The following is a 27,384-nucleotide window of genomic DNA, read 5'->3' as shown; positions in this document are numbered from 1 at the left end:
AGATAATTCAAGCAAAATACTGTGATTTTAGAAACACTTAGCTTTCCTCAAAGCTCAACTCAGGTGCCACTTCTTATGAAAAACCCTTTATGATTCCCCTTATTTATTCTTAGTGTTCTTTCCTGATTCAAATTGTCGTAATTAACTGTTTAAGGGTTGTACTACTCATTCTCCAGAACTCACTGAAATGTAGGGTCCTTAAGGGTAAAGACTTTTTTTTTGTTTGTTTTTGAATCCACCAAAAGATAGTGCAATCCTTTGCACAAAGAAGACACTTAGTAAAGGCTTGTTGAATGAATAAATAAATGAAAATAACTAAATATGATAAATTTAGGGATTTACCACCCCCAAAGGCTCATGATTTGTTTTTCAACAATGTTTATTGGCCAAAACATAGATTACTTAACCTCAACAGTGACATTGTACTAATGGTGTTGAATGTTTAAGTTGATGGTTATTAGCAAGATCACTTCTTTTCAGATTTAGGACTTTTACTCTGCATACTTCTAACATGAATTTTGTGTATCTAACATTAGTAAACATTGTAGAACCAGACAATCCAAATAAGTTCATGAATTTAGTAGGATTCAGTCTTACAAATGATTTCATATGTAATATGATATTTTCCATTTGAATATTAGTGGAGTTCTGTGGTTGCTGGAAAAATCTTATTTGCACAAAGCTTTGACCTGATTTTTATGTGTTATTTTTAAAAATTATTTATACTGGGGAAAATGAGCTTGATATCTCCATATTTTAAAGTTCATCATTGGAGGACTCCTCAGATCAGACTAGTTCAAATGCAAACAAATTAACAAAATCTTCTGGCTTATAACAACTTTATCCCCTGCAATCTCTGTGAACCCACTTCTATAATATGTGTATGTGTATGTATATGTGTGTATACACACATTATTAAACATGTATTAAACATATTAAACATGTTCACTTGATTCTCCCGTGGATTTGTAGATATGTATATGTACACATACATTCACTTCCCTTCTTTGTTAAACTAACACGTTTACCTGGCCCAAATTATGTTGATTATCTTAGGTTAAATTTATAAAAGTATACTTACGAGTATTATTAAAAATGGTTGGAGTCCTTGTGGGGGAAGTGACCATTCTCTTACAGCATATGTGATAGAATGAGAAAGAAAAGCTAGTTATGGTCTGATATGTACATATGTACATACATATATACACACACACATACATATATGTATACATATATGCAGACATATATGTATACATACATATATATATATATTCTGGGAGAACAGATTTCACAGAATTCAGATGAAATTCAGAGGAATTCATAGAAAAGCTATGTTTAAGAAGAAACTTTATACGGAAAAATAGAAGAGGTCATGTTTTTGTGAAAAAAAAATCATTGCAAATTTTTTTGAATGACAAATGGCTAGTATAATAAGCTTGCTAACAGGAATAGGTTAAATTTGATTCTCCCATACATTCATAGATGTAAACACATGCACATAAGCACATACATGCAAGCACATATGTAGATATGTGCAAGTATAAATCCATACATTATATGTGCATGTATGTATGCATGTATGCATGCATAGGAGCATCAAGTTTAACATGTTTAATATCAGCAGGTATATTGCACTATCCTTTGTCATCCAACTAAAGAGTTTGCAGTGATTCTTTTGTTTTGTTTTTATAATACATGGGACCAGTATGTGATTTCTAAAGTTTCTTCTTAAATACTTTAATAGAACCCACTTTTAAGTACATACTTTTTAAATTTTTGCCTTGGAGATATACACAATTTGAGCAGTGTAAATATGTTAATTTAATAAGAAAGGAAAATGAATTGGTACATAAAATGAAAAACGGTGACTAGAACAACAAATGCATTATGCATGTTATATTAAACCACTAGTTAAATATAGAATTAAAAATGCTATTCAGTGATTTCAGCACCCACACATACAGACACATACAAAACCAAATAGAGTAACACTATCTTGACTTCAGCCTTAGTTAAAGTTTTGCTAGCATTAAAATATACTGGAATTATTATATTTCTATTTCTTTAAAATTGACTTTCAGGGAAACGGTCTCCAAAAAGCAAATGGTGGACATATTTCATTATACTTAAAAAGTTATTCTTTCTTTGAAAATTATGGAAATATACTATATGCATATGAAAGTGTAATTCTCACATTGTTAGAAGAATATTACATAGTTGAAAATTGTGTCAGTGTGCATTTAACCTTTACATACATGTATGAGAAGCAAAACTTTAGAAATAAAATCCAGAATTATATACTTATGAAGACCTCACTGATTCTTTCTAAATATTGATTTATGTATATAGATAAAGAAAATACATATATGTTTGGTCTCCTTCACTTTAAATAAAATCTTTAATTATGACTGTGTCACCAATTTTAGGATGTTGTAATTGGTATTCACTGTCACATATGGGTTATTCTATAGGATATTTAAATTTCCATCTATTTCCAAGTTTTTTTTTTTTGATTCTGAAATTGTGGGATTTATTTAGCATAAGAGAGGGAGAACACAATAGTGGATGGAGGGTTGCCCATGGAGCAACAAGGGGAAAATTTTGTCTTTGATTTATTTTCACTGGTTGATGGAGTAAAAATGGTTGGAGTCCTTGTGGGGGAAGTGACCATTCTCTTACAGCATATGTGATAGAATGAGAAAGAAAAGCTAGTTATGGTCTGATATGTACATACATATATATACACACATACATATATGTATACATATACACACATATATGTATACATACATATATATATATTCTGGGAGAACAGATTTCATAGAATTCAGATGAAATTCAGAGGAATTAATAGAAAAGCTACATATGAACCAAGGAGAGGTAGGTTAGGAGGAATAGGAATCTCAAGCATGAAACTCTGAAGTCAATAATGCAAACAATTTAAATGTAATGGGGAGGAAATAGAAGTCATCTAAAGAGAATGATGTGAATAAACAAGACCTTGGTATTGAAAAAAACTGGTAAATATGATTGTCAGACTACAACCATTGATAGTTAAGTTTATGACAAATGGGAGAAGTAGGCAGGAAAGGACTGGAGAAGGTCAAATATCTTGATTTTTTTAAAGGAAGAGAACATATTCTGCAAACTATAGGCCTGTGAGCCTCACTTTGATTCTAAGGACATTTCTAGAATGGGTTATTAAAGACATGACTAGTAAGGATCTAGAAAATGAATCCATGTTTCAAAAGATCTGACATGGCTTCATCAAGGACAGGTTATGCCAGACTGAAAGTTTTTGGGTTTTTTTGGTAAGGATTACTAAGCTTTTAGCTCAAGAGAATATTGTAAATATATATCTAAATTTTAGTGAGGCATTGAATAAAAGTCTCTCATGCTGTTCTTGGGGGAGGAATGGGAGGTGTGAATTAGATAATAATATATTTAGATGTATGTGGCACTCTTTGAATGACACAAAGCTGAAAAGATAGCTAAAGCACTCGATGACGAGATCAATATCCATAAAGGTCTTGACAAGCTAGGATTGGACTAAATTTAATAAGATGAAATTTGATATGAGGAAATGTAAAGTCATACACCTGAGTTCCAAGAGTCAATTTCAGAAGCCCACTCTGGGGAAGCATGGTGAGACCTAGCAATTTGAAAATAAAAGGGTGTTTAAGTGGACTGCAAACTTCCGTATGAGACCATAATGTTATGTGACAATCAAAATGCTAGTGTGATCATATGGGCTGGCTGTGTTAAGAGAAGAATGCCTTCCAGGAACGAACAAGTGATAGTCAGCTTTGGATACCACAGTTTAAGAAGAACATTCAGAAGCTGGAGATCATCCAGAGGTCAACTAAATTAGTAAAAGGCTTTGAGTCTGTATTATATGATAATCAATTGAAGGAGCAGGTGATGTTTAACCTTTAGAAGAAAAAAATTAGGAGGGACACAGTAGTGTGTCAGTGTTCTGCTATAGTTAACTCTAACTGGCTTGCTCATTGTTAAATCATTGTTAAATTTTCATTTTGAGCATTCACACCTCAGAAATCAGCAACCTAAAAATCAGTGAATGATTAATTGCTTTTTTGATCATATAGATTTACAAAAGTGTTAGTAATGAAGATTAAATTTGAAAGTGTGAGCACATACTTTTTTATTTGGAGAAGTTGGAGAGTCTAGTTATTAAACATTTATTAGTATTTCCCTATTTTGCTCAATGAACATGGCTTGAGCTAAGTAGGAATTCAGTAGAAGACTCAGAGAATAAAGTCATCAACCTACTGGGGGCCTGGTGAGCATAGGCTAAAAATAGTAAGAATAACAACTACCATTCACCTTGTGCTTTAAATTTTCCAATGTGCTTTACATCCATTATATCATTTGAGCCTCACAACACTTCTGGCTATGTTCATATGTGTGAAGAACTGTCATAGGAAAGATGGATTAAATGTATTCTGTGAAGTCATAATGAACCAGGACCAATGTCTGGAAAAGTGGCAAACTTGGGCTTGATGTTGGGAAAAACTTCCCAACAATCAAAACTCCTGATAGTGGAATGGGTTGCTTTGAGATCTGTTGATTTCCCCTTCATTGGAGGTCTTTCAGCAGAAGCTAAATTACTGCTTGCCTAGCATGTTATTGTAGTGATTTCTTTTGTATATGGGTTGGACTAGATAGATAAGAATAAAATATCTTATCATTCTCAAATTTTGTGATTCAAATAATAGCTGGACCCAGAGAATAGTTGTTAGTAGTTCAATGCCAACTTGGCAAGAGGTCTCCAGTGGAATTTTCTAAAGATCTTTGCTTGCCCTTGTGCCATTTAATATTTTATCAGCAACTTGAATAAAAGCAAAGATGGCATGTTTGTCATAATTGCATATAATACAAAGCTGGGAGGAACACCTAACACCCTGTATGATGGAAACAGTATCTAAAAATAAGTTGACAGGCTAGACATTGAATTAAACCTAATAATATGAATTTTGATAGATGTAAATGCAGATAAAATCTTATACATAGCTTCAAATATCAATATCAGACTTACACACGGAGTAGGCATGGCTATAATGGTAACAGTTCCACAAGGGAAGATCTGGAGATTTTATTGGATAGCAAGCCCAGTATGAGTCATCAATATGATGTGACAGTGCTAGTATCATTTGGGACATGATGAGAGAAATGACTTTCTGTGGACTTTATTCTCAAAATTCTTTTTTTTTTCAGACCTTAGTGGTTTTTAAAAAATAAATATTTAATTATGCCCTTTTGTTTACATATTGATATATGCATGTGTCCATTAACAATCAAGTGGCTGGGGCCCTAGAAGATAAGATGTTTATCTCCCCCCTCAGAGTTCTGCTAGTATCTTTGAGGGGTTTGATTTCTAGTATTGTTGATTACAAGCCCCAGCTTGTGTGTTCACCTTTATGAGTTTACCAGGAGACATTGATTAGTGTTGAGAAAAGGGATTTATGAGTTTACCAGGAGACATTGATTAGTGTTGAGAAAAGGGATTCATTAAGAAAGTATAATAAGAATAGTGGGTACAAAACATGGCCCTCAAGGTTTAATTTGAACTCTCTCACAAATTCACAAAGAGCCTTTAGGGAGAGTAGGTGCTGACTTAGAGTATAATAGCAGTAAGGTTCACATGTAGCAAATATGTGTGGAAAAGAAGTATCCCCCAAACACACCCACATTTCTTGTCTTGTGGCCTTATGAAGTATAGGCTGTGGCATCAGTGGAAGACAATTATTCTGCTGAGGTGACTCCTTACAGGGCTAGACATCTCTGCTGGACAAAATAATCTCCTGGTAGGCTGGGCTGCTTCTCTATGACTACTGATACTCTAAGGCATTTTTACTCTGGTTCCAAGGGAGAAGAAGATATCAGCTGTGGATTGTACAGTTCTCTCTAGACCGTGAAATGCTTATAAGGTCACTACTGGTGCATAGCCATCTCAAGGTTGCTGATCCCTTAATGAGGTCAGCAAACAGTAATGAGAAGGAAGCATTCATGTACTCAAAGCTGCTATTGGCTAAGATGAGAGACAGGACAGCAGCTCCCCCTCCCTTAACTCAGCTGTGAGGAAGCAACTCATGTGGATATTGCATCCTCTCAGCCACAAAAGAAAAAAAAAGTGTTACGGGGTAGGGGTGTCCCTTCCAAATACCTGCTGTGTGTGTCTCTGGATCCATAGATAGTAATAAGTATAGTAATAAGATTTTTGTCATCACACAGTGCCAGTCGCTCAACAATGGGGATAGTCTGGAAATAGGCTCCCTCCAATTTTCCACGTGCAAACATAAGACTGAAACCAGATGAGGAATATGTTTCAATGACTAGCTCCCCATTAACCAGTTCCTCCCATACCCCTATACAGATATCTCTGAAGTTTCACAGAATATCCTAAAGTTTTGTGATTGCTTCATGAGAGAGAACCACAAAACTTTTAGAAATGAGCATATAAAACATTATACATACTGGTATAGATCTCTATTAGACCAAGTCAGCTTGACCTCTGATAGGTTACTATACCATAAGTATCCTGGATAATGGGATTAAGAGCAACTTAAAGTTACAATTCTAGTAATTGGAATGCCAAGCTTTGGTAATCCAAAATAATAAGGAATATTATTTAGACACAGAACAAAGATATGCAGATAAAAGCTAGACTGGGTTTATAGGAGTTGTACAGTTTTTTGATGCTTAAATAGTTTCAGCATTAATCAACTATTACTGGAGGTGTTTGTGAAAGACTTGAGGTTTTTAATGATGAGAGAATAGTCAAAGGTCAAATACAGAGAGAGAGGATTGTCTAAGGATGTGGCAGAAGGCAGGAAGATGAAAGGGAGAGGCTTCAGAGAAAAGGATAGTTTGGTGAGCTAAAAAAATAAATAAATAAATGGAGCAAAATAGCCAGAAGCAATGATTAAAGGAAGAGCTATGGTTGAAATTTCGCTACAGAGACATAATTGCAACAAGAAGACAGAATCTGAGATTGATTCAGATGACAAAATGACTGGAGATGGGTTTTGAAAATAGGAATGTGGTAGGAGATGATTTTTTAAAGTATTCTGAATAGATGAAAAGGGAGAGAAGTGAGAAATCTCTATGCCACAGTCTATAAATAAATGCTCAATGTAGGGAAAATGCAGAACATTTCCAAAGGGTGCTGTACAATTTTAGCAGAATCAAATTAAAGATGACTTTCAATTCTGTTAAATACATCTTAAAAGTCTGTTGTAACCTACTGCTCTTTAGGAGTGGTTATTTGATGAAGAGCAGTTTATTAACTTACTGGACCACTTTGTTATTTTAATCAATGTGATCTGGAAAGGGAAGATTCTGGTATGTCCCTAGGGCTGTTTGAAAGGAGAATAAGATTATGAAAAAGAAATACTAAGATAAGACTGTAACATTCAAAATAATTTATGCCCAAATAAAATATAGGGAAGGGAATGTCCATGATCCATAATTTCATGTCCATTTACTTAACAATATTTAACTATGCCAAAAATTCAATAGGGGGTGGGGTGGGGTGGGAGACTAATGTATTATATTGAAATTGACTTTTCCCACAAAATATCTTTATAATATGCTTATAGGTAATTCTTAAGTAGATTTAAAATACTCTCATTTTTTAAATTTTCAGATGTTAGTAGTTTTTTAAATGAATGTTTAATTACACTCTTATTTATATATTTATGTGTTGCCTCCAGGATCAAATATAAAATCCTATATTTGGTTTTTAAAACTCTCTGTAACCTGTACCCTTCTTACTTGTTATTTGCTCCCCTCCCCCTGCCCACATTACACACACACACACAAACATACAAACTCTGTGATCCAGTAAGACTGACATTCCTGCTGCTCCTCAAACTAGACACTCATCTCCAAATTCTTGCCATTTTCCCTTATCCCCCATGGAAACTTTATCCCTCCTCATCTCAGCTAAATCCTGCACCCGTGCCCTCAAAGAACTTTCCTTACTGCTAATGCTTTCCCTCTGTTGATAAACTTCAATTTACCATATGCAATTGCTTCATGAGAGAGAACCACAAAACTTTTAGAAAAGAGCGTATAAAACATTACACACACACACACACACACACACACACACACACACACACACACACACAGTATCTACTAGTTCATAGTTGCTTGCCTGTTCTCTTCCCCCCATTATACTATAAGCTCCTTATTAGCTGGAATTGTACTTTACTTTTCATTGTATCCCCAGCACTTAACACAGTGATGCCTGATGCATAGTAGGTTCTTAATCGATGCTTGAATGCCTGACATGTGTGTGTAGTTATAACTAAACTTTTTTAATGTGCTTTATTGATACTTGTCTCAAAACTTTATGGTCATGCCCCATGATTTTTGGGATATGTGTAACAGTTTTTATTTCAAGAAATTAAACTAAGTGTAAAAGGAACTGTGAAAGCAATTGCAAGAGAAATAACTTTTTAAGCCTTGACAATAATGATAGGGAAATTTATAGAAAATATTGAAATTCAAGTTTTAAAAAGATGTTCTACTTTATTATGCTAACGTAGGATCATAGGATATATAAAAAGAGGAAAATAATTAACTACCACAGTAATGGAAAAAGCAAGTATAAAAGTAAAAAAAACCCGATGTTTTTTAAATCATTAATTTGGGAAGCATTTTCATAATCTGGAAAAAAGACCCTGTTGTTTTCATGGTATTTTCCTTCTCTTATTGTTCAGAATATATATGTATATGTATATACATACATATGTACGTGTGCGTATGTATGAATAAATGCAAAGGCTTATAGAGGAAAACAATGACATTGGAATACGGTTATCATAAAAACAAAAACAAGAAGTTCACAGACCTCTAGTCTAGAATATTCCCAAATATGATGTAGACCAATAGTTCAATTTGAAAGCTTCCTAGCCATGATTGAGGTAACACCTCATTGAAAAATAGTTGATATCTCTTTTTCCTTCATTTATATTTCCCAATATATTTCTGTTCCCTTCCAAAACTTGACCCATATGAAATGAATAAATAATAAATAGAAAAAAATAGTTCATCAAAACTAAACAAAGTACCAGTCAAGTCTGAAATAATGTACAGCATTACATCACCATAGTTTTCCGCCTCTGCAAAGGAAAGAACTAGGTACATTGTCATACTTTTTCTTTGGGATCAAGTTTGGTCCTTATAGTTTCACAGCATTGAGTTTCAATTGTTTTAGAGGTGGGTGTTTCAACAATTTGGCTAGCAGCTGCTTTGGGGGTGTAAAACCAAAAACAACCAGCACACAGAATGTGGCAAGCCCAGGTTCTTTTGATCTGCTCTACTAAGGAAAGCAACGTTAAAGGGTTAACAATTGTTTCAGCAATCCAGCTGGCAGCTGTTGTGGGGGTGAAAGACCAACACAAGCCCAACAACAAGCATGCTACCAGAATGCTGCAAAAGCCCAGGTTCTTTTGATCTGCTTTAGTAAGGAAAGCAACGTTAAGGGGTTGACAAGCTTACTTTAATTCAGCATACAAACACCATTCACTTAGTTCAGGGGAAAAAACCAGCACGCTGAAGTTCAGAACAAATACAAACAAATTGCAAACATCGACAGACAGACTTTGTCTGATTCAAATCCCAATACATAGTTACCAGAGTTTAACAAAGTCCCAACATCCAGGTTATGAGCTGGAGGGCTCTTAGCTACAGCTGCCTGGAGTCTCCTCAACAACGGCACCACTACGAGTGAGAGCCCTGAAAAAGAGAAAGCCAACCCCTGGTTTTATATCTTTTTCAGGGTCAAGGGTGAGTCACACATGCAACTCACCCATGTGACCTAGAATCCTCACAAAGAGGCAACTTAAACCTAAAAGCCTCTGATGTCCCAAACATGTCACTCAAACTCACGTGTAAACTAGGCCCTCCCCTGAGGCAAGGAAGTCACCAAGGACTCCCAAATCTAATCAAGGAAACAAAAGCCAAACTCTACAAGGGCGCTTGGTTGAACTGAGTGCTAAGAGCCCATTTTGTTTACCAACACAACAATCTCACTTTAATCCAGTATACAAATATCATTCACTTAGTTCAGGGGAAAAAGCCAGCACCCTGAACTTCAGAGCAAATACAAACAAATTACAAACATCAACAGACAGACCTTGTCTGATTCAAATCTCAATGCCTAGTTACCAGAGTTTAACAAAGTCCCAACATCCAGGTTTATAAGCTGGAGGGCTCTTAAATACAGCTGCCCAGAGCCTCCACGTCAGCGCACTGCCAAGAGTGAGAGCCCTCAGCAAATAGCTCTGTCTTCTCTTTTTATGCACTCTTTAGCCATCATCAAACGTCATCTGAGCTACCAGAACTTAAACTCTTAACTATTGGCTCTGGAGTTAGCACCTCCCTCTAGGACCTTGAGGGTTTCATGCTCACCTTGACTTAGCACCTAATAGCTAGGGATTTTGGGCCTACTTGGGAGCAAAGATATAATCAGATCTCCCTTGATGGGCCCCACCTGGAGCCCCACCTTAGTTACCTAATTTAATCAAGGAGATAAAGGCCAAAACTCTTCAAGGGCACTTGGTTGAATAAGTGCTAAGAGCCCATCTTCATTGCCAATACAGTGAAGTTCCTTCAATTTACAATTTTATAATCATTATCTGTATTATTTTCCTGGTTCTTATTTCACTCCATCCCTTCCAGTTCTTTGCTTCATAAAAGCAAATGCAATCTGTGCATATGGGGGCCTTTATTTATTTACTTAAAAAATATTATTGACCTCCTTTGGTCATTTTCCAGAAAAAGTTCTATAAGGGGAAAGTTTCAAAGATAGCTCACAAAAGCTAAAAACACTTCAAATATTTTTGAGCAGGTTGACAAAAAGCTTAGTTCCAATGAAATTGGAATGAACATCAATTACACACACACACACACACACACACACACACACTGCCAACTTAAGAACTTTTGCTTTCTTAAGTGTAAAAACTCCCTTTACCAATGTAGATCACAACCTGTATGTAATTTCTATATATAATTTCTATCCTTACAAATTTCACTAATAGTTTAATTAGAAAAGAACTGAGTACAAAACCTAGTTGAACAGTTACAAGTAGGAGGTTGAAGAAAAATGAGAAAAGGAAGAAGAGGAGATGACAAAAGAGGAGAAAAAGTAGATGGAAGAGAAGAAAAAGAAGAATAAATTAGAAGACAAAAGGAGGAGAAGGAAGAGTAGGACACCGAGGTAGGAGGAGAATCAGGAGAACCAGGTTATGTTCAGAGAGGAAAGAAGCCCAAGATGGCCCTGTGCCTATTGTAAATATCCATGTAGGATCTTAGCATTGACTATATTTAGGAGAGGGGAAGCAGTGGGTAAAATTTTAGCAGTGGAAGACATTTTAGCAATATCTCTTATGTTGTATGTGAGAATTACAAGACTTATCTAGCACAACATCAAGTAAGTAGTTGAGCTGGGAATCAGAACACAGATCCCATCATTCTCAATTCAGTTGTCTTTCCTTTTAGACTCATTTGATTGTCTGTGATCAGAACAAACTAACCTAATGATATATAGCCCTTGGTTAGTGGTTTTTTATTTACTTATTATATATATATATATATATATATATATATATATATATATATATATATAATTTTCCCCAATCACACGTAAAAACAATTTTAACCTTCATTTTTTAAAATTTTGAGTTTCAAATTCTTTCCCTTCTTCCTCTTCCACCTCACTGAGAAGGCAAGCAACTTTATATAGGTTACATGCATGCTGTCATACAAAACATATTTCTATATTAGTCATGTATAAAAGAAAACCCAGACCAAAACAATGAAAAAGAAAGTAAAAAAAGTATGTTTTGATCTACATTCAAACTTCATCAGTTCTTTCTCTGGAGATGTATAGCATTTTTCATTACAAGTCCTTGAGAATTGTTTTGCATCATTATATACTGAGAATAGCTTAGCCATTTACAGTTGGTCATTGTACAATATTGCTGTTACTGTATACAATGTTTCTCATGGTTCTGCTCACTTCACTTTGCATCAGTTCATAAAAGTCTTTCCAGGTGTTTCTGAGAACATCCTGGTCATCATTTCTTATAGTACAATAGTATTCCATTACAATCATATACAACTTGTTCAGTCATTCCCCAATTGATGGGCATCCCCTCAATTTCCAATTCTTTGCCACCACAAAAAGAGCTGCTATAAATATTTGTATACATATAAGTCATTCTTGTTTTTTTTTAATTTTAGTTTTTTAATCTCTTTGGGCTACAGACCTAATAGTGGTATTGCTGATTTTATATGGTATGCATGGATTCATGTTTTTTTGTCAGTATTTAAAAATTGCTGACATGCTGAGATTAAAATTAAGAAGCATTGTTGTTGTGAGTGTAGAGAAAAGTTGTATAACTTAAATGATAAAAAGATACATAAGATTACATAAGAATATTAGGATTTCTAATGAATATTTTAATCACATGTAAGTAACTTTTATTTATTAAAACTATTTTTAAAAATCACCAAATCAATCATCAGACACTATTATAAAAGATAAAAATGTGTTTCAGGAAGAATAATTATCAATGTCAATTGCCTTTTAAAAGAATAGTTGTAATAGACAACTTTTTGAATTTTGACAGGATGTGACAGAACATAACAAAATTCGAGCAATTTCAGAACAATAGTGTAGATCATCTAAATGACTTACTCTCTCTTCCAGTGTTATATCTGGCTGTCTTTTAGTATCAATTATATGAAGATTCAATTTGAGTTTCATGTACATGGCATGCTTCAAAGGCAGTACGCACAAGTAAATGAGCTAAGAGCCTCCATTAATTTGCTAGTTTTAAAATTCTGTAGATATATGCATACAAAATGTAAGTACTTTTAGATTTTACTGTATTCTTTATATAAAACTTTTTAAAAAAACTGTGGTAAACTATGTTGTTTGTCTGAGAGTTATAAGATGAATAGGGAAATAGACTTGGAATCAGACTGATGAATTCAAATGCTGCTTTCAAAACATCTCAGGTCCCCTTGATGTGACTCTCTTTGTGATCTTGAAAATGCAGATTAAACTCTTTGTGCCTTAGGCATCTGTCACACATCTATATAAGGAGTTGCCCACCCATCTGAAATCACAGGTGTGATTAATGTACTCTGCCTCATGTATTTTATCTACATGAAGTTAAATTATCTTATAGATAGATACAACAGTGTAAAGATATGGTTCCCTGCCAAGGAATTTAGAGACTTTTGTTTCAAACACTCCACATCCATCATTCCTGTGAACATTTAGGCTAAGAGGCTATACACCCCAAAACACCATGAATTAAAGTAGTAAATGGGGGGATCTTGATTGTGGGCCAGTATTTTATAACTGCTTCATTGGATATCAAGATGTTTTTATGGTGCCATATAGCAAAAGCTTGTCTAAGAGATACATGGAGCATCTAGCACTTAGCACTATGACTGACATATTAGGCACTTGATAACTATTGGTTGATTGTTCCAATAATTCAGTACTTATATTTTGTTTATATTAATAACAAATCTTTGTTATGTCATTTATAAGATGTACCACAATATGTTATAATATATAGAAATATTATATAATATATATAATAACAAAATATTTAAATTCTACATATTTGTGTTATTAATATAAAGATCCAGTGAGTATCAGCTTTGTAGATAGCATTTTCCTGTGTTCTTAGGAAAATACAAAGAAGAATAAAGGACTGTCCCTTAACAAGCCTGTAGAAAGCATATATGATCAACCTTCAATAACCAATAGTAATGAAAGAAGCAGATAACTATAAAAGACCCCTATATTGGGGAGTTTTTATTTATTTTACTTATTTATTGTTTATTTATTATAATATATAATATAATATTTATATCATTTATTATTTTATTTGTTTATTATACTTTCACCCTAGCACTTTGAGAGATAACATTAATTTTTTCACTTAATTTAACATATTAATGTGCATGACCTGCAAATAGATGAACTAAAAACATAAGAAAAATGCCCAGAACTTTCCTTCTTGACAAGCCAATTTCTGATGATATTTTTTTTAGAAAATGCACAAAATGTATAATATAAACAGACATAAGGAGAATTCACAATACTTAGTTATGATGCAAATTTGTCATATCTATTTTTTCTCTAAGTATTATTATTTATAGAGTAGTTGTCATCTGGGAGAGGGTATCAGGAAGCAAAATAGATGTAGAAGATTTATTTTTCTGGAATTGAGGCAATAAGACAAGGCAGGAATAGTGATATGATAGTCTTGAAGATTAGGACCATAAATTAGTTTTCCTTAAAGTTAGAAATCCATAATTGAATGAGAGGGCAAGGAGGTCCCAAGTTAAAACTTGTGAATTTGCATATGATTGAGAGAGACAAAGGCAGGCATACAGGGAATGAGTGAGAGAGAATGAACATAATCATGTTTTAGCTCAAATGTTTTGCTATTTGGAACCTGGCAATGCATGAAAATTATGAAAATGTTGCAAAAATCATTAAGAAGCCAGAGAAAAGTAAGAACATCTTTTGTACAGAAAAGATAAACCTTTATTAGACTTAGATTAAGCAGTTTCAAGAAATGTAATATAGTGATTTTGAAATATATTTGTGAACACATACATTAATAAAATTGGATAAGGAAAATTAGGTCCAGGGAGGTATGTGATTTGTGTAAGTTTACATAATTAATAAAGGGTATATACCTGACTTAAAGCCCAGATCTTCTAACTCCAGTTTTCTTTTCATTATTTGAGTCTGGTGGTGGAGCATTAGGAACAATAGCCAAACAAATAGGGCATGTTCTTCTCAATATGATTTCCTGACCAATCCATTTGTTTTTGGTTAAACCTTTGAGTTTGCACAGACCTTATTTATTTAGCATAATTTACTTAAAGTCCAGAAATTGAGGGGTGTGCGTGTGTGTCTGTGTGTGTGCATATGTACACATGCACAGTAGAAAAAAGGGATAACAAAATAATGGTTGTTTTTCATAAATAATACAGGAAAGCCATTTCATTGGTGATGGTTGTATGTTAGACTATAGACATGTGGATTATTGATATAATATATGGTATGAGGACATGAAATATTTCCTCTCTTCAGCTCTGTGCAGTAAATGTCCTGTTGGTCTTACATGATGGAGAGAAACATGTTGATTACAGAAGGAGAAAAAGCTATGAAAACAGTATTTTTTTTCAAAACATGAACAAAATGCTTTTATTTCTAAGCTTTCCTGCTTTCATTTTCATTGGATTTCTCAGGAAATGGTTCCTGTTTAAAATCTTGGTTGGAAAAAATGGTGCCCTTTACTCTAGTCTTCATCTTTGCTGTTGAATTTTTGTCATTGAAGACTTAGAAAACAGTTTAATACCTCCATCTAGTGGTGTTATATTGAAGATACCTAGGCTTGTTACGTTTCTTTGTGAACTTTAGGATTTCTGTCTTGGTGATTTATGAGAAGCAATACAAGTACCCAAGTTATTTGAGAATAAAGGCATGTTAAGGATTCTTTCTGCCTATTCTATGGAGCTTCAGGGAAACTACACCTAATTAGGTAGTACGTCATTATTTCTGTGACCCATTTGTTTTCTTCCTTTCTTTACTCTTATTTCAAGAAAGGAAACTAGCAAGGGAGAGTAAAAATCAGTTAACGTCTATGGGAAGTTAATTTGTTGCTTTATTAAGAAGCATGGAAAAAGTAGAAGATGTAATCAGGCGAGACCAGAGTTTGAATTTTTCCTTCTATCTTTAAATTGTGTACACCTGGTAGACAAGGCATTTACCCTTCAGTTTATTTGTTTGCAAAGTAGGTATAATAATGGTATTTACTCTGCAGGATTATTGTGAAGCTCACATGAGATAAAGTTTTTAATACACTCTATAAATCTGAGCTATTTGTTGCATTTCATGCCTAGTGAAGAAATTGTTCCCAGCAAACTTTCAGTCATGTATTTTCAGTGATTAATTTTCAATTTTAAAAATTTTTCCTTAATGACAACAATAGCAGGCATTGGAATAGCATTTTTGGGTTTGCAAAGTGTTTTTTAAATATCCCATTTAATCCTTATGATAACCTTTCAAGGTAGGTGCTATTATTATTCCCATTTTACAAAAGAAGAAGCTGAGTCAGACAGAGATTAAATGACTTGCCCAAAGTCACACCGGTACTAAGTGTCAAAGACTGCTTTGGAACTCAGGTCTTCCTGACTCTATGTCCAGTACTCTATCCATTACACCATGTAAATTCATAATATTTAAAGTTATGTTGAATACACTATTAGATTAATATGTGCATGTTTTATTCTGTAAATAAAGCAAGAGCTTACTAGTGTCTTTAAATTGATATGCTTCATATGATCTTTGCAGAACAGCACCCTGGGAACCTTTTAAACAACTAACTGGAATCAAGCAGACTTTAAACAGGTGAAATGCTTTATCATAGGGCAAAGATTACAAATCTGCCACACGTTACTTTTTTATTACATGCATCACCTTGTGATCACCTAGTTGAAACTACTTTCTTATTTTTAATCAATACTCATATAAAATCAGTGTATCCATCCATCTATTCATCCAATATGTATTCAGCAGCAACTATGCACAAGAAGGTGCTCTAGAGACTGTGGGGGAACACAAAGAAGACAGCTCCTGTTTCCAAAACTAAATGGTTTAGCAGATGAGATTTGAAAAATGAGCAAATAACCATTAATAGAAAATAATGTTAAAATACAATGATTCACAAAGTGCTTCATTCACATAAGGAAGGGATCATTTCTGGAAGGGTTGGGGTAAGGTCAGAGTAGAAATGTGAGATGCTGGTTTATGAAGAAGCAGGAAAGATAAAAAAAACTGCATAAAAAAGAACATTTGACTTAGCTTTAGGGGAACAGTAGAAATTGGCAAGGTAGAGTTGGTGGCTTAGGGGGCCCATCAGAAGAATCAATACTCATAAATGTGGGAACTAAAGCCTTTCTTTTATCTTTAATAGTATATTATCATTTTATACCTTTCATCTATGTTTACAAATACCAATCCAAGTTTATTTTTTCCCAAGTTAATCCTTGACATATGGATATGTAAAAACTTCTAACCTTCAGAACAGTAGCAATTCATTGAAGGAGTGATATTTCAGGTAGTTCAAGGACCTCTGATTTCTGTTTGGTTGGATACTCCTGCTACTGTCTCAGGTCACGAAATCTCTAAAACCTGGTAGATGTTCTTCAGGAAATAGTAATGTCAAAAATCTCAGTACCCTTTGGCTAACTTGGTAAAAAGCCTCTGAATTTAGCTAGGATAATTTTCTTGCTAGACCTTGTGCCTCTCAGGAATGGCCCTCAAGAAATCAAGGCCATATTCAGAGACTGATAAGGACATTTGTAGACATGGTGACTGATGGATTAGATAATAAACAGATAATCAAAAAAGCAGTTATTCGCCTCTGAAATACTGATATCAAAATAAACTAATTTGATGATGTTACTTGAATTAACTTGACATAACATAGTAAATAAACCTATATGTAAGGGACAAAAATCTACAACGTAGTTGGCAATTTTTTTGTTAATGTTTATTTTGGCAAAAAACCACAATCAGTTATTTGGCATTTAAGTTTATTATTGAGGAGCTAAAGAGAACAAAGTGGGAGCAAAGATATATCTAATACTTAGAATGAAGAAGATTTATGCATATGTCAGTGTAGTGGTAGGATGGAGAATGGCTTCCAATTAGAAATTGTACTTGCAAAATCTTATGCTTTTATTCCATAGTATACTAAGTACCTGATATAGCTTTAAAATTATATATAATAGAATCTTAGACTTTGAAGAAACTTCTAAAATTGTCTTGTTCAACATTTTAATTGATACAGAAAGCTTCTTTACAATGTTACTGCCAAGGGTTCATTCATATGATACTCAATTTGATGCTATTCTTTCTAAGATTATGCAAATGAAAATACGAAAAAAGTCAATTGATCAAAATAATTTAATATTTAAGTTTATTTTTTTCTGGACCTATTATTTCACGGGTAAAGTGAAGCCCTCATGTGAAAACTTCCTCTACTGCTACAAATAAGTAAATGTCCTTCAAATCATAATCTTAGGGAGTTTGCCTGAGAGAGTATCTTGCTCATAGTTTCACAAACAGTATGTGTCCAAAAATGAGTTTTAACCCAATTCCTCTTGACTTTGAGTCCAGCTCTCTATCTACTATGACATACTTGTGGATTCTCCATTTTTAATTTGTGTATAAAATTTCAGAGACTTAAGTCAAAATGCTGCCTCTCTGATGCTTCCTATCTTTGTGAGACATTGGAAGCCAATCAGCTACCCTGTGGGTCAGGTTCTTCATCTGTAAATGAGATGTTGATCTAATTGGTCTGGGTTCGCTTCTAGCTCTTATCCTATAATCTCCCTTTATGTATTAAGTTAATATGAATCAAAAAATTTCTTACATATGACGATTCGAGGGCATATAATGTCAGTTTCTCCTGTTTTTCTCCAAAATTTGCATGACCTTTCATTTATTCCATATTTAATACTCTTTAGTACTCTAAATTTTAATTTGTCGTGTGCTTTCATCTCAGTAAAAGTGAAAATACTTACTTAGTGGTGAAAGATTTGTGAAGTGCTTTATATATATATGTATGTGTGTGTGTGTGTGTGTGTGTGTGTGTGTAAATATATATTAAACTTAAGGGACAAAGTCCTTAAATCTTTGTCCTCTGGGTAGAATGTAAGTTTTTTGAGAAGCTTTGAAGTACTTTATGAATATTAATATCAATTGATCCTCACAACAACCATAGGAGGTAGTACCATTATTGTTGCCATTTTACAGATAAGGAAATTGAGGCAAATAGAGGTTAAATGACTTGCTGGGGTCATACAGCTAATAAGGCATCTGAGACTGGCTTTGCGCTCAGGTTTTCCTGACTCCAAGCCCATCACTCAGTCTACTGTGCCATCTACTATGTATGAGTCATTATGCTTGTCAGTGAAGTTACAAAGACAAAAATGGATCAGTCCTTGCCATAAAAACACTTTCAGTCATTACTATCGATTTAAAAAAAAAAAACAAAATAAAACATTTATTTGTAGTATACTATTTTAGAAACTGAAGGCAATACAAAGCTAATCTCTGATCTCCAAATGTTCATAATCTAGCAAGAGATTATGAACATGTAATCATGAGATCATTTGTGATCATAGGTCATAGATTTAGAGCTGGAAGGGGCTTTAGAGATCATCTAGTCCAATCCTCTCATTTTACAGGTAAGGCCCAGGAAGGTTCTAGTTACTTGTCTCTAATCATGCAGCCACCACTGATTCAGGCTTCTATTACCTCATGCCTACCCTATTGAAATAGCTTTCTGTTTGTTCTCCCTGACACTAGTCTTTCACCATTCTAGTCTATCCTTTACTCAACTGCCAAAATGATTTTCCTAAAGGACCGATCTGGTGCTGTCACCTCCCTACTCAATAAACTCCACTGGCTCCCTATTACCTCAAAAAGAAAATATGAAATATGCTGTTTGACATTTAGAGCCATTCACATCCTCATCCCTTCTGACTTTTCCAGTCTTCTTACACTTCATTTCCTTACATGTACCCTACAATCTAGGTAAAGTGCCCTATTCACTCTTCTCTCCATTTCTAGAACACATGCCTTTTTGCTGGCTATTCCTCATGTCTGGAATGCTCTTCCTTCTCTCTTCTGCCTCATGGCTTCCCCGAATGCCTTCAAGAACTGTGCTCAAATCTTACCTTATGCAATAGGCCTTTCCCAGTCATCCCCATTCCCCATTCCCCCATCCCCTGTCAATGCTATTGCCTTTCCTCTGAGACTACTTTCCATTTCTACTCTTTATATTTTGTATGTTAACGCAAATGTTTTGGCAGAACTTATGTGTGCTTTGCACATTGTCTCTATCATTAGAAAATGAGTTCCTTGAGAGCAGGGATAGTGTTTTCGGCAGTACTTACCACAGTGCCTGGCACAGAGTGAGTGCTTAATAAATACTTGCTGAGTGACTGACATAGTACGTAAACTATACTTAGTGATAGGAGCAGTGTCAAATATACCCCCTTTTCTCTTTTTTTTCAGTTTTGTATCTAGGGTCGAACAGAGAGCAGGGACTGAATAAATGTTTATTTGAATTAAAATATATAGTACTATAAAGCATTTACATAGTAGCTATAATGTAGAAAAAAATAGTAACAGGTAGGTGAAAAGTGCTATGTAAGAACTGGGGGGAAACTATTTTTTTCAAACTAAGGAAATTTAAGTAGATTCCCTGGAAATGATGGTATTTGTACTGCCCTTTCAAGACAGGTAAACACTGGGGAAGAGAAAGAGGGGAAGAAACATAGGAGAGGACATTCGAAGAACAAAAAAGAACATCAGTAGAATCAAATAGCATTAAGTTTTGGCTAAGCTTACTTTTGTAAGCTTACTTACAAATACTAAGTCTCTGAGCCAGAATTGATGAACTATAGAAATAGATCAATCAATCAATAAGCAATACACATTATTTTGTAATATTTTATGAACCTGATTGCCCCATACAAACATGATTTTTAAAAAAACCCAACAACAGAAAAGAAGACTCGTAATTTCCTTCACAAGAGTACCAGCCTTGTACACAAGTACCCTTGTACAAGAGAACAAGCTCTCACCCATTCGTAATGCTACTTAGGTCTCTACCCACAAGGTCAGAGAGATAAGAACAAAGCCAGGAAAATAACTCTGATAGTGATTGCTAAAGAAGCCTCCATAGTTGTGAATTTTAGATACTAACTTTTATCACAAAGAGGAAGGATATAGCAATCTGAGAGTATTAATTCTCTGTATACATGTCACCTCCATAAATAGATCAAAGTCTGACAAGCAAAATTTTTTTTAATCTCTCCCCCATGACAGAATGAGGATCAGGAAAGCGGTCCAACAGAAACTGACAAATAAGTTATGTTGCTATTCTTGTTGTCCTTGAATCAAGTTGTTTTCAGCTATTTCTAACTCTTTGGGACCCCATTTGGGGTTTTCTTGGCAAAGATACTGGAGTGGTTTGTCATTTTTTTCTCCAGCTCATTTTGCAGATGAGGAAGTTGAGACATGTAGAGTTAAGTGACTTGCCTAGAGTCTCACAGCTAGTAAATGTCCAAGGCTAGATTTGAACTCAGGTTTTCCTAACTCCAGGGCTTGTGCTCTATCCACTGAGCAACCCAGCCCAAATTAGTTATACAATAAGGGTTTTTTTAAATTTTAAAAGCTTCTAATTTAAGGTACAAAGTCTAAAAATGACAAATATATTCTAATAGAGTGCTTGTCTTAGAGCAGGATGACCTAGATTCCAATCCTGCTTAGTAGTTATATGACTATGGTCAAGTTAAATTTTTCTAAATATCGTGTAACTCTCTAAGATTATCTATTGGTCAATCATTCAATAAACATTTGCAAAGTGTCCCTGTTCCTGTCCTCAAAGGGCTCACAATCAAATGGGGGAGATAACAAGTACAGTACAAATAGGGAATAATTAAGATGGAAGGCAATAGAATTAAGAGGAATTGAGAAAGGCTTCCTGTAGAAGGTAGGATTTTAATTGGGGCTTGAAGGAAGCCAAAGAATGTGGAATTAAGGAAGGATAGAATTCTAGGCATGGGAGATGGCTAGAGAAATGCCTGGATCCAAGAAATGGAGTGTCTTATTCAAGGAACAGCAAAGAGGTTAGTATTACTGAATTGAAGTGAATGTGGTAGAGAGTAAGGTATAAGAAGACTTGAAAGGGGTGTGTGTACCTCTGTGTGTGTGTGTGTGTGTGTGTGTGTGTGTGATAAAGGTCTCTCAGTGCCAAAGAGAAGATTTTGTATATTTTGTATTTGATCCAGGAGGCGATAGAGAGCCATTGGAGTTTATTGAGTAGAGGTGAGATATGATCATGCCTACTTTAGGAAAATCACTTTGATTGCAGAATGGAGACTAGGAGAGAGTCGAAGCAAAGCAGATCCAACAGCAGACTATTGCAATAGTCCAAGAATAATATGATGAAGGCTGATACCAGAATGATGTCAGAATCAGAGGAGAAAAGGGCCCATATTTGGAAAAGGCTGCAAAAGTAAAATTGACAAGCCTTAGCAACACATTGGACATAGGGCAGGGAGTGCTGAGAGACAGTGAGGAAGAAAAATGACACTTGATTTGTGAGCCTCAGGGAACATGGTATTGCCCTCTGGGGGAGTTTGTTAGGAAGAAAGATGAATTTGGTTTTGGACATCTCATCTTGAGTTTAAGATGTCTACTGGGTATGCATTTTTAGATATCTGGAATGCCGGCCGAATAAATGAGACTAGACACCAGCAGAGAGGTTAGGACAGGATAGGAAGACTTGAGATCATTAGCATAGTGGTGGTAATTAAATCCATGAACATAGAGGGAGAAGAGAAGAGGACCTAGGACCAAAGCATTTGGATACCTATAATTAGAGGATATGAACTGAATGAGAACCCAGCCAAAGAAATTGAGAAGGACTGGACTGATCAATAAGGGGAAAACCAGGAGAGAGTGGTATTCCAAAAACCTAAGTTATAGGCATATTGTTTTCTATGTTGGCTTCCTATTCTTGCACAGACAAAATTATAGATCCTTGATGTACTGATAAATTTTACAATACTTGCACTGATAAAAAAGGAGACCTAATGATTCCTTTTCCTTTTTCTTTTTTGATTCATTTTTCTAAGGCATATTTGTGTAAATGAAACCAAGAAACAAAAACTAGAAAATAAAAACTAAGCAGGTTTGTCAACTTCCTAGAAAACATTAATTTTATACAAATGTCCTGCTATTTAAGAAATTGTTATAAGAAAGTGAATGCAAACAATACATCCCTTAACTTCCTTGTTAGATTGAATTGCTCAAACAATTATCTGTTTAGTCATGAACAATTTATTGTGCTCCTACTCTGTTCAAGATAATATCCTAGGTAGTGGAGGGTTTAAAGAATACAATACACAGTCTCTTCCTTCTCTGAGTTTATAGTATGATAAGGATCAAGAGATACTGACACAATGAATGCTAATGCAAGGTAGTATCTGAAATTGCAGTGAAAGATAAAATTATAAGCATCAAAAAGAGGAATTGTGTGACTCAAAAAGCTGGGTATCACCCCTCATTAGAGGTCTTCATGCAGAGAGTAGATAACTACTTATAAGTATTTTATGATCTAGATTCCTTTATGAGTTGGAGTGGAAGGTCTCTGAGTTCCTTTCCAAATCTAAAAGTGGATTATTCCTTGAGTTTGGTAAGTGGAAGCAGGTTTATGGAGACCTTGAAGGAAGTATAGAAATTGGACAAAACTTGAGGATAGGTAGCATTGGCAAGGTGGACGTTTCAGGCTGAGGAAATAACTGTAAGCAAAGGCAGTGAGGTTAGAAAGCTTTGGGACTTGTTTGGGGATCAGGAAATATCCTACTTTGGCCTGGAGCATTGAATGTTTAAAGTATTTGGAGAAGTGGCTGGAAAGGTAAATACGACTTCATTTATTTGGGTTATGCAAAATTACATTGTACACTGCATTATTTTCCTTAATTATAATATTGACTAATTGGTATGTTTATTTCTTAAAAGGCACTTTTCCCAATTTTGATCTACTTAGAGGCTATGTGCCAGATATTTAGAATCATAGGAACACAGATTTACAGCTGGAAAGGCTCCTTTGAGGTCATCTAGTCAAACACTCATTTCTTTGGATAGTATCTCCTCTTTCTTGGAATTACTAGTTATAAGATCTTATGGATCATAATAAGTCACCATACATTTAGTTTCCATAAGGAATTTATGCACTGGGTTAAACTAAACACGTGTATATATTCTTTGTTTCTGTATTTCAGAGAGGGCCAGCAGTCACCTGAACAGTGGCAGAAGATGTATGGGAGATGCTCTGGTAATGAAGTGTACCACATTATCATGGAAGAAAGTACATTTTTTGCTGAATATGAGGGAAAGAGTTTCACATATGCCTCTTTCCATGCACACAAAAAGTATGTTCCTGTTGCCAAGGTTTTTTGAAAATATAAATGAATCTTACTTTTTGCACATTACAGTTCTTTACAAATTGGTGTTTTCTGGGCTGCATTGAAAAAAAAAATATCACGCAATCCCTGCAAATTCTCTGAGTTTTTATATTGTTGTTAAGATTTAAGATTTTCAAGAGAAAGTTTCTATCTTCTTAAAAAAGACTAAAGAAAAGCAGCATTACATTTTTAACTACCAAGTATACTTTCCTATTTCAGCAATTAAAAACTGATAAAGGGAAAATAGTCCTTTTGAATCTAATCTCTTAAGGGAGTTTGCAGATGAGAATGGAAAAAACCATCTTGAATATTGACAGATTTCTTGTGGCCAAATATTATAATTTGGGACATCATCCCTCCCAATCCTGATTCTTTCTTTCTGCCTTTTAATCAGAGAACCAGAAAATGACCTTCTGTGGAAGGAAATTCTTTTCTGTCAATTAAAACTGTCACAACTGCCTAAAAGTAAAAGCAGTTATGAACATATTTCTTAATATATTTAGTAAGTTAGGATTTACTTTTTAAATCTAATATAGCCCTAGTAATGAGTATAAATATACAGTTTCCCATGGGACCCAATAAAAAATGCTTTCACTATTTTGAATTTTCAAAGGCCTTTGTGAGTCAAGTATTACTTAGGCATTTTTCTCAGAATTAAAAAAAATAGACAAAATTATTTCATTAGGGGAAAAATTAACTTCATTTTCAAAGGTCTAAAATTGCAGTGTGAACACAATCTAGAACACAATATGATATCCATGATTGTATGTATATATATACATATATAATGTTTATAGACATACATGTACTATATATAATACAAATATAGTATATTATATATGTACATATAATATAATACTTTATGGTTATAGACAATAATTCTGCATATCTAAATCAAACCATTGTAGAAGAAAACTTATAGGCAGTTATTATTTATAATAATGATGATAAGTAGAGTAAAGCAGAAAGACTATTGGTCAAGGAATCAGGAGAACTGAGCTTTAGTCCCTTCTTTGCCATTCGCTACTCCCTGTGTGATCTGGGATATTCCTATCCTTTGAGCATCAGTTTGCTCATTTGTAAAATGGTCTAGATGATTCCCCCCTTTCCCTTATGATATTGAAATTCTGTGAGTCTGTGTGACTCTGTAAATATGAATGTCTTCTGCAAATTAATATTTGTCTCTGTTAAATTATAATTGTTACATTATATTTTCCTTTTTTTAAATTAAGGTTTGGCGTCTGTTTGATTGGTGTTAGGAGGGAAGATAATAAAAACATTTTGCTAAATCCAGGTCCACGTTACATTATGAATGCTACAGACACATGCTTTTACATTAATATCACCAAAGAAGAAAATTCAGCATTTAAGAATCAAGACCAGCTAAGACGAAACAATGCATCAAGATCATTTTATCATGGACCTTCCAGATTACCAGTACATAGTATAATTGCCAGTATGGGTAAGTTTGCAAGAAATATTTCCTTCAATATGCATTCATTAAGTACTGAAAATTTAGTAAGAGGACTTTGTTAAGCACTGAATGAATTAGATACATGTGATAAAGTCAAACTTCTGGGGAGTTATCTGAAAAAAAATTTCTTAATGATTTTTTGTAGATCGATAATAAAAATATGTTTATGAAATACGAGAATGTGTTCTCTTAAACTAAGATAGCAAAGCTTTAAGAATATCAACCCTAACATTTCTACCTTTTTAACACTAGCAATGCAGTGTAGAGTGTATCATATGTTGAGCATCATAACACAATTCGTTTTGACTTGACAGTCAGAGGAACTGCTCATGGCTTCATGTACAGAGTACTGGGTATGGAGTCAAGAAGACCTGAGTTCAAATTTGGCTTCAGATGCTTACTAGCTGTGTGACTCTGTAGCAAATCACTTACATTCTGCTTGCCTCAGTTTCCCCACCTGTAAAATAGGAATAATAATAATTGCACCTACCTTGTTGGATTGTTGTGAGGATCCAATGAGATAATATTTGTGAAATAAATGTACTTAGCACAGTGTACGGCATGTGCTACATAAATATGCATTCTCTTTCCTTCCTCAATTTGATTTGATAGACATAAGATAGGTGCTTCAAACTCATCACACTCAAAATGATAAAGTATAGTTTTGCATGAAATAGTAATTCTGAAGTATTTATTTTGCAAAAAGAATACTCTCTTGTATTCAAAAAACATTGTCCTCACCCCACCACTTCCCAAAAGATTATAAGGTCTTGTAAGAGAGGGACAGTTTTATTTTTCTCTTTGAATATGTAAAAATTCTTAGTGAAAGTCTTTTGACTTGTGAGTAATCCATGTGGAAGTAAATTATTGTTTATAAAAGAATATACATGTATATGTATGCAAGTATACCCCACATATATACATCTATCCATCTATCTATCTACCTATCTGTCTGTCTGTACACAAGATGTGCAGGAATGCACCTATTGTAAAAATCAAGATATATAGACTATATCTTAGAGGGCATAGAATGTGTAAGAGTCTCTCAGCTTCTTTAAACCTGTGGCATGCTGACTTCCTCCTCATAACTGTGGCATGCTGACTTCCTCCTCATAACATATTGCTTAGATTTTTCTGAAACTAGTTTTATTGTCTATAAAACGAGGGGTTGGACTTTCTTTTTGAAGCTCTCTTTTAGCTTTCAAATCTATGATTTCTTAATTGTCTTCTTTCAAACTTTGCTTGTAAAAATCATTCCAAATCGACTTTTTAAAAACTTGCCATTTAAAAAAAAAACATTACATTGTATCTTTTCAGTTGCATTGTCAGTCCTTTGTATCATTCATTAGAAAACATGCTGTTACAAATTAACATTCTCACTTAGTTTTCTCAGTTAAATCACTCCACTTATAAAAAATGTAAGCAGCATCATTACATAATATAGTAGACAAAAATAAATGGAAAAAAAAGACTTTACAGATTAAACTACTTGACCACTGCTCTATGCTTAGAGAGGGTGTGAACCAAAGTGAAATTTAGACACAAACTAATCCTACTGTAGTCTGGTATTTTCATATGTTTGAGACTGTGTTTCCACGGGATGTCAAAATAACCCTTTAAAAAGCAAGTAAATTTCTATACACTATTGTCGTATAGCCAGTAGAAGCTACTTGACTGAACACAAGTTTTAATTGTGTTGTATTCATTTTTTGACAACCTCACATAAGCTGACTTGTATCTATATCTGTTTATATCTATCAATATCCATACTGATATGTTGATATATA

At 34.2% G+C, this 27,384-nt stretch overlaps 1 protein-coding gene across 1 annotated transcript in view; it reads left to right on the top strand.

The window, feature by feature from the left end:
* Nucleotides 1-27,384, top strand: part of LOC118846793 (potassium channel subfamily T member 2) — a 143,009-nt gene that overhangs the window by 49,206 nt on the left and 66,419 nt on the right. The window contains exons 7-8 of the mRNA XM_036755518.1: nucleotides 23,941-24,090; nucleotides 25,356-25,585. Coding sequence (XP_036611413.1) covers nucleotides 23,941-24,090; nucleotides 25,356-25,585 — 380 coding nt within the window. The remainder of the gene's footprint in view (nucleotides 1-23,940; nucleotides 24,091-25,355; nucleotides 25,586-27,384) is intronic.

The sequence above is a fragment of the Trichosurus vulpecula genome, chromosome 4 (genome assembly GCF_011100635.1).
Source record: "Trichosurus vulpecula isolate mTriVul1 chromosome 4, mTriVul1.pri, whole genome shotgun sequence".
NCBI lineage: Eukaryota > Metazoa > Chordata > Mammalia > Diprotodontia > Phalangeridae > Trichosurus > Trichosurus vulpecula.
The sequence above is the reverse complement of the archived record's forward strand: the minus strand, read 5'-3'. Positions and strand labels throughout refer to the sequence as shown.